This window comes from Lepisosteus platostomus, chromosome 24, assembly GCF_059453375.1.
Source record: "Lepisosteus platostomus isolate fLepPlt1 chromosome 24, fLepPlt1.hap1, whole genome shotgun sequence".
NCBI classification, from domain to species: domain Eukaryota; kingdom Metazoa; phylum Chordata; class Actinopteri; order Semionotiformes; family Lepisosteidae; genus Lepisosteus; species Lepisosteus platostomus.
Genome location: NC_142634.1, coordinates 13,105,259 through 13,121,979, shown reverse-complemented (window position 1 = coordinate 13,121,979; position 16,721 = coordinate 13,105,259). Strand labels below are relative to the sequence as shown.

The following is a 16,721-nucleotide window of genomic DNA, read 5'->3' as shown; positions in this document are numbered from 1 at the left end:
CTGTTATGTTTTTATACATGTATCCTCTTGTAGTTTTCGATATTCGGGACTAAGATTGAGCAGCTTGTGTCATTGTAAGGGCGATCCTTTACTCCCAGGGATGTATCTGGTCTGTCATCTCTAAACGAATTAAAGAGAAGCAATTTCTGTTTCCATACTCTTTGAATGGTTCGTAAACCTAAGTCCTGCGTTGGTTCAGCTCCGTGAAGATGGCGCCCCTACAGACAGCACAAACGATGAAACCCACCTCGTTAATTAGTGCTACGTTTGTGCCGGTTTGTGCTGTTTTCGTTCCCGAGATATAGCGCCTTGTTTTTCTGGTGAACGTCTGTCGAGTTCAAGCGCTCTGTTACAGTTTAGCTCGTACCCTTAACATTTAAAAAGACATGACGCACGCCAACAAGTTAACCACCTATGACGTAGCTCGTAGGTTCAACGCTATTTTCTGGAGGCAACAGAGTTTGCAAAACTCATCCTCCCACTTTTAAATACAACCTTCTTATTTAGTTTTGGTCATAACATCTTCAACAATGTAAAGAAAAAAACATTTGATTGGTAATGCATTTTACAAGATTGAACAGAACAGCTATTCACTTTATTCACTATTAAACAATGCAACAAAACAGTTCTACTGAATTTGTACAAGATACTCCTAAGAATCCCTATTAAGCATTTTATAACACCGTGTTAAGGTTACAAGATAACTGCATGCTTTTCAAATATTCAACAGCTGTAGAAATAAATTCCAACGGTATAAAACGTAGAAGCCAAATATAATTTTAAAATTATGCTTTTGAAAAACAATTAGGTCCTAACAACTGATCTTAATAATTACACTGATGGGCACTATAAAATGCAACACATGATTTTAAACAAATATTGCATTTTAAATAACTCTCAGAATACAAAACAAATTTCCTCCTTTAAGTAACAGAAGACTAAAATAAAACTGCCAGAAGGAAAATTTACAGGGTCACAGTATTTAATAAAATACAGTTATTTATAATTTGCTTTTTCGTGGTACTTTTCTATCATCTCCCTAATGTCCTTTAGCTCATCATCTTGGAGTGTTGCTCTGTAGTCTTGGTCAATCCTTTTGTGGTGCTCTTGAATAGCTTTCTGAAAGACAAGTGCAGTACTATGAGGATGACAAAGAAAATCTTTGCTTAAAGCATGCTTTATCTGATGCTACTGAGTAATTCTTTCTCTGTGGAAGCTAAACTACAAAGTAAGCATTCTGAGTAATATGCATCTAGTACTGGTCTTAATTTCAACTGCAATTCATTAGTCCTTTATGAAATTTAATATCTTAACTTTATCAAACATATATTTTCAAATTACTTTAGAGCTGTTGAATGATCAAATATGATGTCATTCAGAAGAGTGTAGCAGGCAGGTTACTTTCAGCAAAATGTCAGTTTTTCTGGAAACAATGTGATGACCTATCTAAACACGTACCTCCAAAATGGACAAGTGGTTGGTTGCAGTATCAAAAACATCACTAAGGTTCCTGGCAACTGTCCTGGACTGTTCTTTGGTCTCCTGCAATACTAGGTGATACCTGAACAAAAACAGAAAAAAAACTGAAACAGCAGTCTTCTACAGCTTTGAATTGAATCCCTCAACAACATGCTACAGTGTAGCCAGTGTTCACATAATCGAATTAATGTATATTCACATATGTTTTGAAGAGAGAGTGGTACAGGCAGGTTTCATCCCTTCACAAACATTTTGTTCCATTCGAAATTGCTTACTCATTACCATTGTTAAATTTTAAAAGTGTTTCCAGTAGGGATTATACAGTTGTAGTTGTAGATTATCTACGAGTAACTGAGAAGCACGACACAATTCATCAGATATAACTGATGACTGCAGTATGTGGAAAATCCTGTGTCACTGCTTACTAGGTAGCATGCTTGTAAGCAAGGTGGTCCTTTGCGTGATCTATGAAACAAGAGTTAGAGCCTGTTCTATTAACTCACTGCTGCTGGGCTGCTTTCAGTTGTTCCACAGCTTCATCATAACCTTCAGTCACTCTCTTCTCCAGAAGCTTTTTGTTACTTTCCATCGATTCTAGCTCAGAAGCCCACTTCTGCTCTTCACGCTCCATCTCCTAAAGGACACATGGGGCACAGCGTGCAGAATATCAAGGCAACGTGCAGGGGCTCCAGGATCATTGGAAAACAAGCAAGAGCAAAGACCCGCCATCCATGTCTGGATCCAGCCATTCATTTTCCAATTGCTTTACCGTTTTTTTACTGTTGCTTTACCAATTGCAGGACCGTGTGGGAGCCGGAGCCTGTCCCGAAAAGCATCAGGAGCAAGGCAGGATGCGGCCTGGATGACAGGATGACACTCCGTCGCTGGGCAGACACCGACAGACCCACACACTCACGTCAGGGTCAGTTTTCCCAGAAGCCAGTTAACCTACTAGTATGCCTTCGGACCGTAGGAGGAAACCCACACGAACACAGGGAGCGCACACACACAGACTCCACACAAATGGCACCGCAGGTCCAGAATTGAACCCAGGGCTCCAGAACTGCAAGGCAGCAACACTAACCACTGCGCCACGGTGCCGCCCTCCCTGTCTGGATAATTTTAGCAAATTTAATCTGGTTAAAAAAAATCATCGTTAAAGAAATGGAAGTTAATAGAATAAATGGAAAACAAAATACTTGCCTGCAGTTCCTGTTCCATCTCTCCCTCTAGCTTTCGTATCTGCTCTTTCAGCAGCTTCGTATCGTTCATTTTATCCGCTATATTGGAATTCACCTTCAAAAAAGTGCATTTCAGAGCTTTAATTTAGTCTTAAAGGCGTTCAACACTTTCTCAAAATGTCACTTATGGGGCATTTTTTTGTCAAAATTACATCTACCCTTACAGATACTAAAACATGGAAAGGCTAAGAGTGCTATAAGTCAATCTATTACCTGTTCCAGTGTCTCCTGGAGGCTTAATTTCTGATTTGAGAGTGTGCGATTCTCCTCTTCCGTTTCAGAAATCAAATTCATCAAGGGAATCTTAAAATAAAAGAAACAGTCCCATAAAAAAACTGGTCATAGTGGAGATAACAAGCGTTATAAAACACAAACTGCAAAAAGAGTCTTACATGAATCTGAGCTTTATACTGAGCAATATTCGATGGTCCAGCGTCAGGGGAAATCCTGATTTCAAAGTCCCGGCCACAGGCGTTTTCAGCAGATGATGGGATCAGCTGTAGCTTTCTGGCAAGTCTGTGATATTCTGCCAGTTCTGTATCCAACTTTGACAAAAAAAGGATTACATTTTGAATTTCAGAACAGTGGCATAAGCTAAAATATACATTTTCACTGAAGACACCCAATCCAGATCTAATTAAAATCCCAAATTCCAAACTGAAGGCTGAAGTATTTATTTGCCATCACACTCCTGCTACACTCCTGGAAACACTTACAGATTCCTTAGCCTTTGCCAGTGCGATTTCCTCATTCCACATATGGTGCTCAGCTTCTTCAAGACTTTTAGTCAGGGTAGCAATCGTCTGCTGCAGTTCATTTCTTTCCAGGTTGATTCTCTCGATATCGGCTTGAGAAAATTTCTGGTTTTCGAGTTTGTGCTGCAGCCTTGATTGCTCCTTTTTTAATGTTCCCACCTGCAACTCTTCAAAAGAAAACACAAAACATGATGATGATACAGGAAGTCACTTTCGTTTTTAAATTCTAAGAGTGGCAGCCAGTTTAAAGCATGAGAATGGAAACACACTGGATGAGAAAAAGTGGATGCATTCTAAACATTGACAGACTTTTATATCAAACAAAAAAAAAACAGTTTATATATTTAATTATAATACAGATTATGAAAAATTCTACTGCTGTATTTACTGAGATTCATTGATCACATAATTAAAATACCATGTCTTTAAAATAAACATGAAACAGAAACTGAAAAAAAAATACCTTCTCCCTCTATTTCATTAGACAAAGCAGATATTGACTGCTCCAGGTTGGTTTTAAAGGTCTCAAGGTTACTTAGATAATTCTGAATTTTCTGCAGGTCTGTCTGCGCCTTTATCTTTTCTGCTTGTTTTGCCATTATTCTATCCTGTTGAAAAATTAAAAACAAACAGCTAAATTCGAAGATCAAATAACTTGATTCAGTTAAAATCTAGCAGTATCACAAACATATGTATTTATTATAGATATGTCCTGTTCATAAAAAGACAGCCATTAACACAGATATCATTAACAATGTGTCATGTAAAAAAAGATTGACGTTTAAAACTAGCATTATATTTAAACAAAATACAAGTTTTCAAAACACTTCAAGATAAGCAAAATTAACAAATTTGTTAATTAAAAGTTTACACCCTGTACTACATTGATAACAGTACTAACCTGGTGAGTTTCCTTTTCAAGTCTTTCAACCTCTTCTGTCAGCACTTTGTGTTTAAAAGACAGTGTTTCCATATGGGCTTCATCAAAATTGTATAGTTTTTCTGGATCAAAAAAGGTACGTTAAGTTCAAGTTCACGTTTATTTGTCATTCCAGCCATATACAAGTATACAGTGGAACAAAATATCATTCCTCCTGGTCCACGGTGTAAAAAAGCAGGACACAGACATAGATATTGTAGACAGGATACACATAGTGCAAAGTGCAGATAGTGCCAATTACAAGGCAATACATAGTGTAATATACACAACACACTGGGGGGATTTAAACCCTGTTTCTGGAATTGGAGTGGGTGCAAGTAGATTCCAGGGTGTTGAAGTCACAATAAGCATTGTGACTCCTTCTGACTAAGGTTTACTATACATTACACTTACATAAAACAGAAGGCTGTGAGTTGACTGCCTCTGCACTCAATGAGGATTAAAACCACATCACTCTTTGGCGACCCTACACATTGCATACTTTAAGGATTTGTTTAAAAATGCATAAATCATCAACATGAATCCTTAACAGTATTACAGCGTTACTTACTTAATTTACAAAGATACTCTTTATCTTCCTCTTCAAATGTGTCGGCACCTTGCATGAAACGATTATAGGCCTTTGAAACATACTCAACAAAAATCTGAAAAACACAACCCAATATTTACATCAAATCAGATTAACCACTCAAAGGACATTCTGGTTTGCTTTAAATGCTCTCCTGTTATACCTGGACGTTACGTATATAAGAAAAAACTTAAAATGAAAATACTGAGCGCAGCATTTCTTCTCTGAAACATCATGATTAACTTTGGATTTACATTTAATCTAGAAGCAAGACACAAAACCAAATTAATATTAAAGCAACCCAATTTTATCCTTGTTATTTGAAACAATAACTAGCTTTCAGGCTGCTTTCCCAATTTACTCATTCACATACATGAAGCATAATACTTGCATAGACTATAAAGACATACAATCATGCTCCTACTAGAATTAAATCACTTTACCTTTGTAAATTCAGCACCATCCTCTATCTCTGTGCCACATTCAGGGAATCCAGAGAACAGCAAATTGTGACTCTTCATGTTATTGGAAAGCTATAATTGAACAAAACCGTATTTAGGACATGCTGAAAAAGTTGCAGAGAAAACCAGCTGTGAACATAATCTTCACCTTTCACCTTTGGAAAGGAATCATACACAGATTCAAACGGACTTTTGCATTTAAACTAGAGTTACATTGTGGAAAGTCCATCTTTTTGCTGACTCACCTTTACAACGTCTATTAACCACATCAGTGCCCCCAGTATTTGTGGCCAAGTGTGTGGTGCTCCAACAGAATACATGGAGCTTTTTGAGATGGCAAAAGGGTACCTAGTAAAAAAAAAAAGGTTTGTACAATTAATACAAAAATTGTAGTTTTAAACCTTCGAACATTTAATATGAGCGTGCTTCTGGTCATTTATATTTCAAAATCTAAAGCATCATACTTGATTTTGACATATACTACTATACCCCAGCTCTCGAAGAATTTTAGGAATCTCTTCCTCAATTTTGGATGTTGGTACGTCGAATGTGGGATCCAAGAAGCTGCAGATGAAGGAGAAGATTCTCAAAAACTCCTTGGTGGATGGAGACTGGAGGGACTTCATTGTCACAGTGTTGGGAAACCCATTGTCTGACAGAAACTGAAAAAGAGTACAGTTGATTCAGGAACATGGACGCTCAGAAGAAACAGTACTTTTCAAGAATATCCAATTAGTTCTTTTTCGTACCTCACTAAGCTGTTTTATGCACTGCTGGACGTATGCTTTGTCATGAAGGGGACGAGGATCTTTCATTTTCTCCGTGCCTCCAAAAGTCCCAAATGCACTGTTGCGAAACATACCAGCACCACTCGTCCTAAAACACAAAGTATACACTTTCACAAGAAGCCGTGATCAGGTGTGAAAAGTAAAGCAAAACAACACGTGTCCAAATTACCTTTTTCCAAAAAAGCTTGTTCTTCGCTCAGAGGTTCCCGACTGGGGCTTTGCAATACTCAACTTTCCTAACCCAGGGCGCTCTTTACTGCATCAGGAGAGACACACAGAAGAATTAAAAATCTTTAAAACAAAGATGAAAGTGACCCCAAGGCAATATTGTCACTGGTAACATAACCTGCAGTATGTCATCCCTTCAGTTTTGAATTATGTCCTGACTGAGGAACACACACTAATTGCAAAACTAGATTCTCGTACAAATGAACCGCCACTGAATATCTGCACGTATATTTATTTCTGTTATTGTATATATTCTTAAATGTTAATCCCAGTTTTGTAAAATTAAGAACAAAGACTAAAGGCTAAAAGGAGGATTTCTCAAAAACAGATTTTTCCCACCCATCTTCCTACTGCTTTATCTAACACAGGGTCTCAGAGGAGACGGCATCTATCCAGGCAAGGAATGAGCACATTGCAGGGTAGACACAGCCAATTATAGTACATTATAGCATATTAGTACAGAGGAAACTGAAGCACCCAGAGCAAAAACAAACAAATATGGGGAGAACACACACACTCCACACAGATAGCACCCCAGGTCCAGAATTGAACCCAGGGCCCCAGTGCTGTGAGGTGGCAACGCTAACTATCGTGCCACTCAAAATTGTTTTCTAACACTAGGAAATTTGGTACTTACGGCTGTGGGGTTGCCAGACTCATTCTGGCATTGTCAGCCACCCTCAATGGCAGCAGTGACTGCCGACTGCTGGAAGCACGACTCATCTTCTCACTCCTGGGAATGAAACACGTAACATATTAACACCCACAGAGGGACAACCCAGCACAATACAGAGGATCTTAGAGTCATGGATCTCGTGGATTACCAAACTCTTTGGCTAGATGTGGCCAGCTCTCTTTATAAACCGTCTTAAGTAAAGGTTACAAATGAGAGAAGGCCATTCTGATCATATCCTGTAACTTGTTTTTGGCAGCTAGTAGTTAAGTGACCCAAACATCTTGTCCAGCCCTTTGCTGAAAGAAGCAAGGCTTTTGGTTAGACTCCCACATCCCTTTATGTAGAAATGTGCCTCCTGTTCTCAATTTTCAAAGCATTTGCAATCAGACCCCCCTGTGTTTTTCATTCTTCAAACTAATAAGTTTGTCTTCTGTTTAGTCCACCTTATTTCCTGAACAGCATGAACGTCTACCGTATTTTTTTCTATTTCACCTCAATTAAATAACAAATCTAATTATGTTCTTAGTTAGACTCATTGGCCTTCCGTGAACTGAATTTGACACCAAAGTCGTATCCTCTCAGAGCAGGATATATCATTTTTATATCGCATTGACTACAACTACACACAATATTCTGTCTTACTAGTACTTTGTACAGTTACAACGTTCAACTAATGGAAAATAATATTCGACACAGTTTTAACTATATACCCAAACATTGTCTATCTTCTTGACGTCTCAAGTACCTGTAGGATCTAGTGTCTCCTGGCTTTTATTCGAACATAAATAGTTAATCAACATAATTATATTCTTAGGTTAGACATATACGGTATATGTTAGACATACATAGCACTTGTATTACGAATTAGCATCGTACCTTTGGGGTTCAATGTTTTAACAGCAGATAAAAGGCAGTTATCAGACTCGTCCTTCTAGAATTCGGAATGAATTAGGCAGAATAACAACAATAATAAAAACTATAAATGCCTCTCAGAAATTAAAATCTAGGTGCGTTAGTTTGGTCAAGTAGTATCACATTGTAGTAGTATCATGGTGTTTAGTGAAACAATCCAGAAACAGGAAAAGAAAAACATCACTGAATGGAACTAAACCGGTAACTTGAAACTAAAGCTCCATTGTAATACATAGCAATGTCACTTTTTATTTTTTTTCTGCCAGCGAAAGCCTACAATTTTGCACTCGTCGATTTCTGCAGCGATTCAAAGACGCTCGGGTGTCCGTTTCTCTACATTTACAATGACATTTACTGCAATTAGAAACACGGCAAACTCGAAGTCCGAAAATGTTGCATGTTCACGTTTAACGTATCAAACCGCACGTCACCCCTGAATAATAATAAATATAATCTTCATCCATCACTTTACCTTGACCACTTTATTAGTATACACCTCCTGTTGTTTTTTCAAGCCTCACGTCTGAGAATTTAAAAATTCCGCCAACCCACCCCAACGAACTGCACGCAGCTGACGTCTGCGGATGTTGAGCTGCGTAGGATGTGATGTAGAATAGAAGCGCCTGTGAGGCAGGCGCAGTTAATGTCTCCATGTGGTTTCGTTTGCAGTTATGTTTTTAAATGAATAATGGTTACACAAAGCAAAATAAGCAAAATAAACATGTAGTAGTATAAATAATTCTGCAGGTCAAAAGCAAAAACGAACAGTCTGTTAGTATTTTTGTAGTTATAACAAATATGCCTCAGAGAGTTGGTTTTGCACCTGCATAAAAGCTGGCAGTTTTAGTCTTCCTGTTGGAATAAAAAACAAGACGGAAACAGAAGATTTCACATTCTCATACTCTGGTGTTTATTTAAAACGTTGATACAAGCTTTAGCCAACATTCTGAGAAAAATAATGTTTCACAGTCTGGATATCTTGTTTTTATATGCTCGCCAAAAAGCAAAATACCAAACAAAAGGAAGTTTTGTGATGTGATTTTACAGTAGTGTTTTGTGAATATCTACAACCATATTCTAAATATAGCAAGCATAAAGAGAGTAAGGCAAAACATTTTACTTTTAAAGATTCTGATGACCATTTTGCCTATATATACCAAAAACCTTTTATTACACATTTTATTATTTTGTTATTATTACAGAATATCTTCTCTGCCTTCAAAAATCCACATGCCAGGAGTCAGAGCTTGGTTGACCAGATGGATTGCTGGGCTTCAATATTTCCTATGGACTCTACAGCTTTGATTTTTGTTTTTGTGTGCATTTTCCTAAATTCCTCTGCGATTTCCAGCGCAGTCCTGTTTTTTGTCTCTGGCACGCCGAACCATACAAACACCCCAGAGAAGAAGCAAAACCCGAAGAAGATAAGAAAGCAGAAGTAGCCCAAGTGATCCTGCAACAAAAAAAGATTTATCAGAGACTAGTAGGTTTCTTCATAATGTCATGTAACAAGTAAAATACTGCAATAATATGATGGGATATAATCCCAGAGATAAACTCTTATTTTCTGTCGAGATCTTTACTGTGTACTGCAGTATGTATGTAAAATACAGTAAAAGATTTAGACAAATCTTTTGTAAATTCTTACAAATCATTATTATAATGTGTAAAAGGATGGACCAGAACCTATGTCTGTAATTGTATAATATACAATTCTCTCACCACAATCAGGGGGAAGATCATTCCGATGAGAAAGAGACCAATCCAGTTGATAGAACATGCGATGACAAAGGCAGCTGGTTTGTAGGACTGGTTGAAAATCTCTCCAGGCAGGGGAGCTGTTACTCCGGCTGTAGATGTACACAGGATAAGCTGATGAAATTCTGTTTACTCCATTAAAAATGCAAGTTCTTGCATATGTATTTGAACAGTTCTCTTTCCACAATATTTGAAAAGGCGTTGAGTTTTCAGTTTGTCTCAGCATACTCTGGTCAAGAGTGTGATCTATCGCTACCACCTGGATCGAAACCAATCAAATTCCAATATCATACTCTATCCCCAGAACCCACAAAAAGAGCTGTTAACTACAGAATGGCACTACATACTGAGGTTCAAGATCCTGAAAAGTGATTCTGAATGACCAATAGTTTATCTTGTGCTCAATTGCAAACCCTAAGGTGCAACCGGACATTAAAAGCAAGGAGACACCTTTTCACAGGAAAGGTGGTGGGGGTTGGAATCAAGCTGTTGAACCACTAAACGACTCTATCATTGACTGTTATATGACAAATGTCACAGGCAGTAGCAATGTTTTGGGTTTTTCTGTATTAATTTACAGGAGGCATGACATACGTCAATGTCAGAAAAGTCCCTCATTCTGTTTTCCAAATTGAATTGCAATGAGCAACTTCATTCCAGATGTTGAGTTGTAGTGTTTTCGTAATGAGAAATCTTAACATAGAATTATTGCAGGTAGCATACACACCTGGTCCACTTGAAAAAAAGAAGATGAAAGAAAAAATGAAGACCATGCTGCAATATGGCATCCACGAAATCTGCTCCTAGAAAATAAAAGCAGGAAAAATATTCCAATACTTGGACAGAAAGAAAAAAGAAAAAGAACCTGCTCAGAGTAACAAACCAGGGTGCCAACCCTTCAAACTCACTCAGGAAACCACTAATTTTAGACACCGTTCACTGTCTGCTCATATTGTTCTGCCAGCAGAAGTGTATATTTTTATGGAAGATATCGGGTAGCACCCATCATTGGCAATTTGTGGGTCTCAGAAACACTCCTCTGCTGCATTTCCCTCACCATACTTCCTTTTCTTCGCAAAGCGTTGTCATGTACAGTATGGGGTAACACAAAGGGGCAGAACTATGAAATAAACCAAGAAGAACTAACTCTCCTAAACTCATAATCATGAAGACATTTTCGTTTTCCGACTGTTCTTCCATGGTACACATATCTTCTACTGGAGCCTCTGCACAGTTCCTGCTCCATTTCATGCTTGGAGTAGTTTAAAAGCTGTCCATGTCAAACAAATGAGGACTCTTCCCCATTCTTATACCTACTCTTATCTATATACCTTTTGCCTCCGGCACCATGAGTTGTCAAACGAGGACGAGAAGATAAGGAGTCAGGAGGCATTCTCAAACCCACGTGACCTAACCCGAGCCAGGTTGAGACAGATCCCTTTACCTGCAGAACGAGGGTGACTGTCAGCAGGGCCAGTGCTGCTGCCATGCACAGATAGCCTCTGAACAGCAGGAGTCTCTTCCCTGTGCTTTCAATGATCATTCCCTATGTCAGTGACACATAAATGACAGTATTAGTGCATTTGGTCTTCTAATAAAAATATATTATGTGATTTTTGGGAACATTGTTTTGCGTACTACATGGTCTTGGGCTTTTTACCTTTGGGAATTAAATATTCAACCTGAATGGTAAAATCAGCCTTTCCAGTCAGCAGAGGCAGATATACTTACACAGGTCAGGGAGGTGGTTATCTCACACAAGCCAACTCCCAGAGCCACATAACATATCAGTTTATCTGGAATACCTGCAGCGTGAAACACGTCGAATGAGTAAAAGTAGACCTGCCAGGAAAAGAAAGGAGTTTATTATAAACTTCATCAGGATTTGACAAATAATCTTAAAATCAATGCTCAGTACCAGTTTGGCCTTGCTTCAACACGCAGATACGCTGGGGAAGGATGTTGGATATTTGGGAATAAAGCTGAAGTGATTCAGTTCAGTCTCTTTTTCAACACCCAAGAATTAAGTGTACTGAAAGGATTATGTAGTATTTAGGTAAAATCTGGTTTAACCTGCTTGGCTGAGGGCCAACCTCCTGGCTACTGGACGAGCAGGCTGGGACGCCCCTGCAGAGTGAGGAGTGACCAAGGGGCAGCTGCAGAGGTGGAGATGGGGTGGAGGTAGGATGGAAAAGACGTATGTGAGGGAGAGAAGGGGATCACTTACAGTATTTATAGTGTTTCAGGAGAGAAAATAACGTCATGAGTGATTTGATTGCTAATTATGGACTGCTGAGTCTGACTGAACTCGGTTGTTGTCATCCCTCCCAAACCTTCATTACAAACTCCATTAAATATCTAGAACTACCTATTAATTTTTATAACCAGTTTTGATGATTGCTTTCATTATTTTCTGTCCTTTGTTTTTGGAATTACAGATTTTCAAAAAGCCCTGTGTCATGGAGCAATACATGTAGCACTGTGAAAAAGATCAAGAAAACTTTAAACTGTAAAAAAGGTGATGAACAAGAGACCAGTTAGCTGGTTTCTAATGGCTAGAAATCAAAGAATCACATCCACACATTTTCTGAAAGATGCCACTGTATCAGGTTCAACAGCATGTCTGGATAACTTTTTCCAGACGCCCCCCAACCCATTCCACTCTTGGCGTAAAGGTGTGTCTCTTTTTCTCAGCTGTAAATGCATTTCCCATTAGCTTGGCTTACTGTATGTGCGTCTTCCAAAAAAACACGGATCAGTCAAGGCCATATGCTCAAATTGATCATTCATTTTAAAATACAGTGTCAAAGAAAGTTTAGATTTAACATTATTTCTAAAATGGTCAATGCAGAAATATATTATTACAGGTTTATACATACTGCATGTATAAGCAGAAAAAAGAGGACCTCCTGAGTAGAGAGCTAAGTTGAAACCGCTTACAGGAAACAGCAAAGAAGTGGTATTGGTATTAAGACCAGCCACTCAACATACTAGGTAGCAAACTGCTGACATTTAGCTGGGCCTCTACTCACTGCGTTGATCCCACACAGCTGTAACGTGACAAAGGTGACAATGGTGGTCAGCAGCTGCCAGCGCAACGTCTTCTCGCAGATCAGCTCCACGGGGCTCCTAGATTTCACCCCTCGGATAGCCGCGTGCTCCGCCATCATGTCCGCAATTTCTGAGGCGTAGTCCCCCTTTCCCCACAGGTTTTGTATGGCTTGGGGGGGAAAAAATTAAAATGAACCGGCTTTGGCAATGCAGACGTACACGTGCAGATGGAACGCGTTTTAACATGGCTGTGCTGGAGCTGTGGATTTAGAGTGGTGCCAAACTTGTTGTCTCAAGACAAGGGGGAGTGGTCCCTGTCCTTTGCTGTTACAGGCTAGAATGCACACACAGAATGATTTAAATGAAGTCAATATCCATGCATAATTACTAATTGCAAGGAGTGCACCAGATAACTATACAGTATATTAATTGTATAGATGGACAGAAAGACTGATGTTTTGATGCATTTACTGTATTACTAAGCCACAAATCTGGAAAGGCCAGCTCAGAGCTACAGTACCTGCCTGGGGAAAGAAAGCCCCTGATACATGTTTATTTATTGCATTATGGGTGGTGTGGAGAAGCAGTGATTAGCGCAGCACCCATTGCTTGCTGGGATAGGTTCCAGCTCCACCACAACGCTGAATTTGGGAGAAGTGTTTAGAAAATGGATAGATGGTTTATTGCATTATGATCAATGCAATTCAAACAATGGAGGGACCCCAGCTGGCTGTGTCACCTTGAACCTCCGAGGTATGCAACCCAAAAGCTTTTACCAGCTCAGCCTTGCAGCCAGTGGGGGGGGACCAGCACGATTACCTTCCTCGCACTTCGCCCGGTCTCCCTTGTCGATGAGGAGGTAGCGAGGGGACTCTGGGAAGAAGGGCAGCGTGACCAGCTGGAGCAGAGCCGTCAAGCCGCTGAAGGCCAGCAGCACAGGCCAGAGCGCCTCCGTGCCCAGGACCTCCCTGAGAGGAAGGCAGAAACAGAGCAGTGACCAAGAGATGTGGCTGTCGGGCGGAGGCAAAGTTAAAAACGTCACCGTGAGTTTGTTACTCTTTTCTTCATCCTGTACTACTACGATACCGCGGAAACAAAAAAAAGAATTGAAAAAAATGTCCTCTGTCATAAATAACAGTGGCGGAGTTGCAAACTTACTTCAGCCCAACCAGCTGACCCCAAAATTTCCCGATGGACACAAAGGTGGCCACGGAGACCCCGACAAGCCCACGGAGTTTTTTGGGGGCACACTCAACCATATACATGGAGTGGATATTCAAGCTGACCCCTGCAGAGTGGAAAACAGGGACCTGTTGGTGATGTAATACAGGTAGTGAGGCAGCAGAGTAATCCAATGCCATTTCCATTTGTGTCTGTTCATCCGCAATTGAACAATTGAGAGCTGCTCAGTCAGGAATAAGGGAGCAAGTTCTTAATTAGCAAGTTGAAGGTCCTTGATGATTAATGTTCCTGTTTCCAGTCTGTGCCATGGGGCATTTTTTCTTTTTACATAGAACTCCCTGCATCACACGGAACAAGCCTGTTTGAATTTACACAGCCTGAGGGTGTCTGATGTGATACCTGCATTGATCCCGTACAGGAACCGGCCCACCATGATCATCTCAAAAGTTTCTGCAGTTCTGCTCACTAACATCAACACAGCGGCAGCAATGGCCACAAAATTGTTCAGCAGAAGGCACTTCTTTCTGTAAAAGGGAAACCACATTGAAACCAACTTGCTATAAACAGTAATCACGTAGGACAATGTTACTACAGAAATTCTGCATGAGCTGTATTTAGGAGGGATGTGCCTGTGAATGAATGGTGTTTCAGTTCTTCACTAAGGGCTACATTAGTATGCAGCATACAACAAATAAAATGAGAGGTCATTCATTTCACATTCAAATCCTCACAGTATAATTAAAGTTATTACAGAATGGCATTGTAGCTAGAAAAAGCTATAATGGTTTCATTTCAGACCTCCATCATGTACACATAATGAACATGTGTATATGTGTACAGGTACAGTATATCCTGAGGTGTTGAGAAAGAAATCACACACTCCTTCATACCTTCCATATTTGACCGAGAGGTTTCCAGCGCAGAGTGACCCCACCAGGCCTCCGATACAGAAGATAGATACCGTGAAGGACCAGATCAAAGTCAGCTTCCATGTTTCCAGTGGGACACCATATCGTCTCTGGCATGTCTCATTTATAAACTGTTTGATGTACTGTATCGAAAGGCTGTTTAGTTAGTTGGCTTCCATATGATTAATTTGAATACTTAATATTCAGATGCACATGCTCTTGTCAAAATTATTCCTGGTATTATCGGTTACTTGGCTCAAAACTTTGAAACGACACCAAATCTATTTCCTCAGAGATCAAAATGCATTGTACACCTTTCAGTAAAGAACGGAGCTGCTGTAATTATCGTGGTACTCACCAAAGACGGAGCATTGAGAACAGATATTTGAAAGCCATATTGAAAATTCCCACCAATTCCAAAAACCAAAGTAGCTGCAATGAGTTTTGGGCTTTCCCACTGCAGTGAAATACAGAAAATGTTTGTAACATGTTGGAAACACTATTAATACACTTATAGCTTTAACAGTATAAGGGCAAATATGCTATAAACAAGTATATTTCAGTATATTACCAATATATTACCAGTATTTTATTGCATTATATTACTTTACATAGATCTGTACATATGTATATAACACATACTACAATATACACATATGGATATAATTTACACATTTCAAAAATAATTGTAGTAAATTAGCAGATACAGAATTACATTATGAAAATATCATCCAACTATATAAAAAAAACATATTTGAGGTATATTTTCCATCAGAGAAGAATAAACAAGTCATCAAGTAGTGCCAGCATTCACTCCAGCAATCGAACTACGGTAAATCGTGCCTAACCACGGTACACTATATTCAATTCATTTATAGAATGAAGCCCTGCATTTGCCAGACGGTTCTCCTTGTCTTAAACCTGTGAAAATCAAGACAATATTTTCTAAAACGAAATCGCAGCTAAGCATACCAAGTCTCTCAGTGCATTTGCCATTTTCCTCCTGGGCGACTGCTCGTTATTGTCCAGCGCGGTAGTCGTTCAGCTTTCTCGTGGAGTTAGGTAAGAGGACAAGTGACTCAGCATGGCACGGTTCAAGTTAAATTTTAGCACAATTAACTTCTCACACTGTCTGCCTAATCACCTATGGAGATCACTAGTGTGAAATCCTATTAACCGTGGCTCTGTTCAGTGTCCTTACAGGGCAGACAGCAGTGCTGGTGCGTGAGATGAAGTCAGTGTCTACCACAGATGCTAGCTAGCCTTCAGTTCTGAGGGGGGCCATGACCTTTGGACTATTTGTATTCATTGTTTTGATCATACAGATATTGTGATGTCTGAGGACAAAGCTCTCTATTGCCATAGGTTTGAAAAAATTCAAAGCAATCCAAACACCAAATGTTTTAAAAAGGAAGCCAATGCTTCTCCTGAAGGCAGTTATTAAAAACATGGATCATAATTCATCAATCTGAATCAATTCAGAATTGTTTCTTATAAACCATTGGCAGGGCAGTGTCCTGGAGCTTTACAGACTAGAGGAGCAGAATAGCCTCCTCCAGTTTGTAACCTTTCCTACAGTAAGTCAAGTAAGGCTAGACATTAATTAACAGCTGAAATTAATGAACAACTGAAATTCAGAACAGGAGGGCTGCCATGTGAACAGTGAACATGAGAAGTCAAATTATACTACTAATAATAATCTTGATTTTTATGGTGCCTTCATGAAAAACATCTCAAAGAACTGTAGAAAGGAAATCCAAATAAAAAGGATCAT

The 16,721-nt window shown here is 39.3% G+C and overlaps 2 protein-coding genes across 2 annotated transcripts; both read right to left on the bottom strand.

Annotated features, from left to right (window-relative positions):
* Positions 1-573: 573 nt before the first annotated feature.
* On the bottom strand, positions 574-8,653 carry ndc80 (NDC80 kinetochore complex component). The gene is made up of 17 exons (XM_088617631.1): positions 8,521-8,653; positions 7,098-7,193; positions 6,402-6,488; positions 6,194-6,320; positions 5,934-6,106; positions 5,690-5,792; positions 5,427-5,516; positions 4,966-5,059; positions 4,377-4,477; positions 3,939-4,083; positions 3,437-3,642; positions 3,113-3,265; positions 2,934-3,023; positions 2,683-2,775; positions 1,983-2,113; positions 1,459-1,561; positions 574-1,119 (listed from the first exon to the last, which is right to left on the bottom strand). Exons 2-17 carry the CDS (start codon positions 7,181-7,183, stop codon positions 997-999), a joined length of 1,905 nt encoding a protein of 634 aa, XP_088473757.1. The 5' UTR covers positions 7,184-7,193; positions 8,521-8,653; the 3' UTR covers positions 574-996.
* A 281-nt stretch (positions 8,654-8,934) lies between these two features.
* slc2a11l (solute carrier family 2 member 11, like) lies at positions 8,935-16,632 on the bottom strand. The gene is made up of 12 exons (XM_088617632.1): positions 15,920-16,632; positions 15,306-15,404; positions 14,930-15,090; positions 14,439-14,563; positions 14,016-14,145; positions 13,677-13,825; positions 12,839-13,026; positions 11,538-11,648; positions 11,251-11,352; positions 10,534-10,609; positions 9,771-9,898; positions 8,935-9,501 (listed from the first exon to the last, which is right to left on the bottom strand). The coding sequence occupies exons 1-12, from the start codon at positions 15,941-15,943 to the stop codon at positions 9,289-9,291; spliced, it is 1,506 nt and encodes a 501-aa protein (XP_088473758.1). The 5' UTR covers positions 15,944-16,632; the 3' UTR covers positions 8,935-9,288.
* Positions 16,633-16,721: the final 89 nt, after the last annotated feature.

Excerpts from the sequence above, each read along its gene's own strand:
- ndc80 (XM_088617631.1), bottom strand. The coding sequence starts at position 7,183 with ATGAGTCGTGCTTCCAGCAGTCGGCAGTCACTGCTGCCATTGAGGGTG. Across the intron at positions 4,478-4,965 it reads AGAGTATCTTTGTAAATTAA|AAAAACTATACAATTTTGAT; the intron begins GTAAGTAACGCT and ends TTTTTGATCCAG. Across the intron at positions 1,120-1,458 it reads ACCACTTGTCCATTTTGGAG|AAAGCTATTCAAGAGCACCA; the intron begins GTACGTGTTTAG and ends CTTGTCTTTCAG.
- slc2a11l (XM_088617632.1), bottom strand. The coding sequence starts at position 15,943 with ATGGCAAATGCACTGAGAGACTTG. Across the intron at positions 15,091-15,305 it reads TTCTCAATGCTCCGTCTTTG|TACATCAAACAGTTTATAAA; the intron begins GTGAGTACCACG and ends CTTTCGATACAG. Across the intron at positions 9,899-10,533 it reads CTTTTTTTCAAGTGGACCAG|CCGGAGTAACAGCTCCCCTG; the intron begins GTGTGTATGCTA and ends GTACATCTACAG.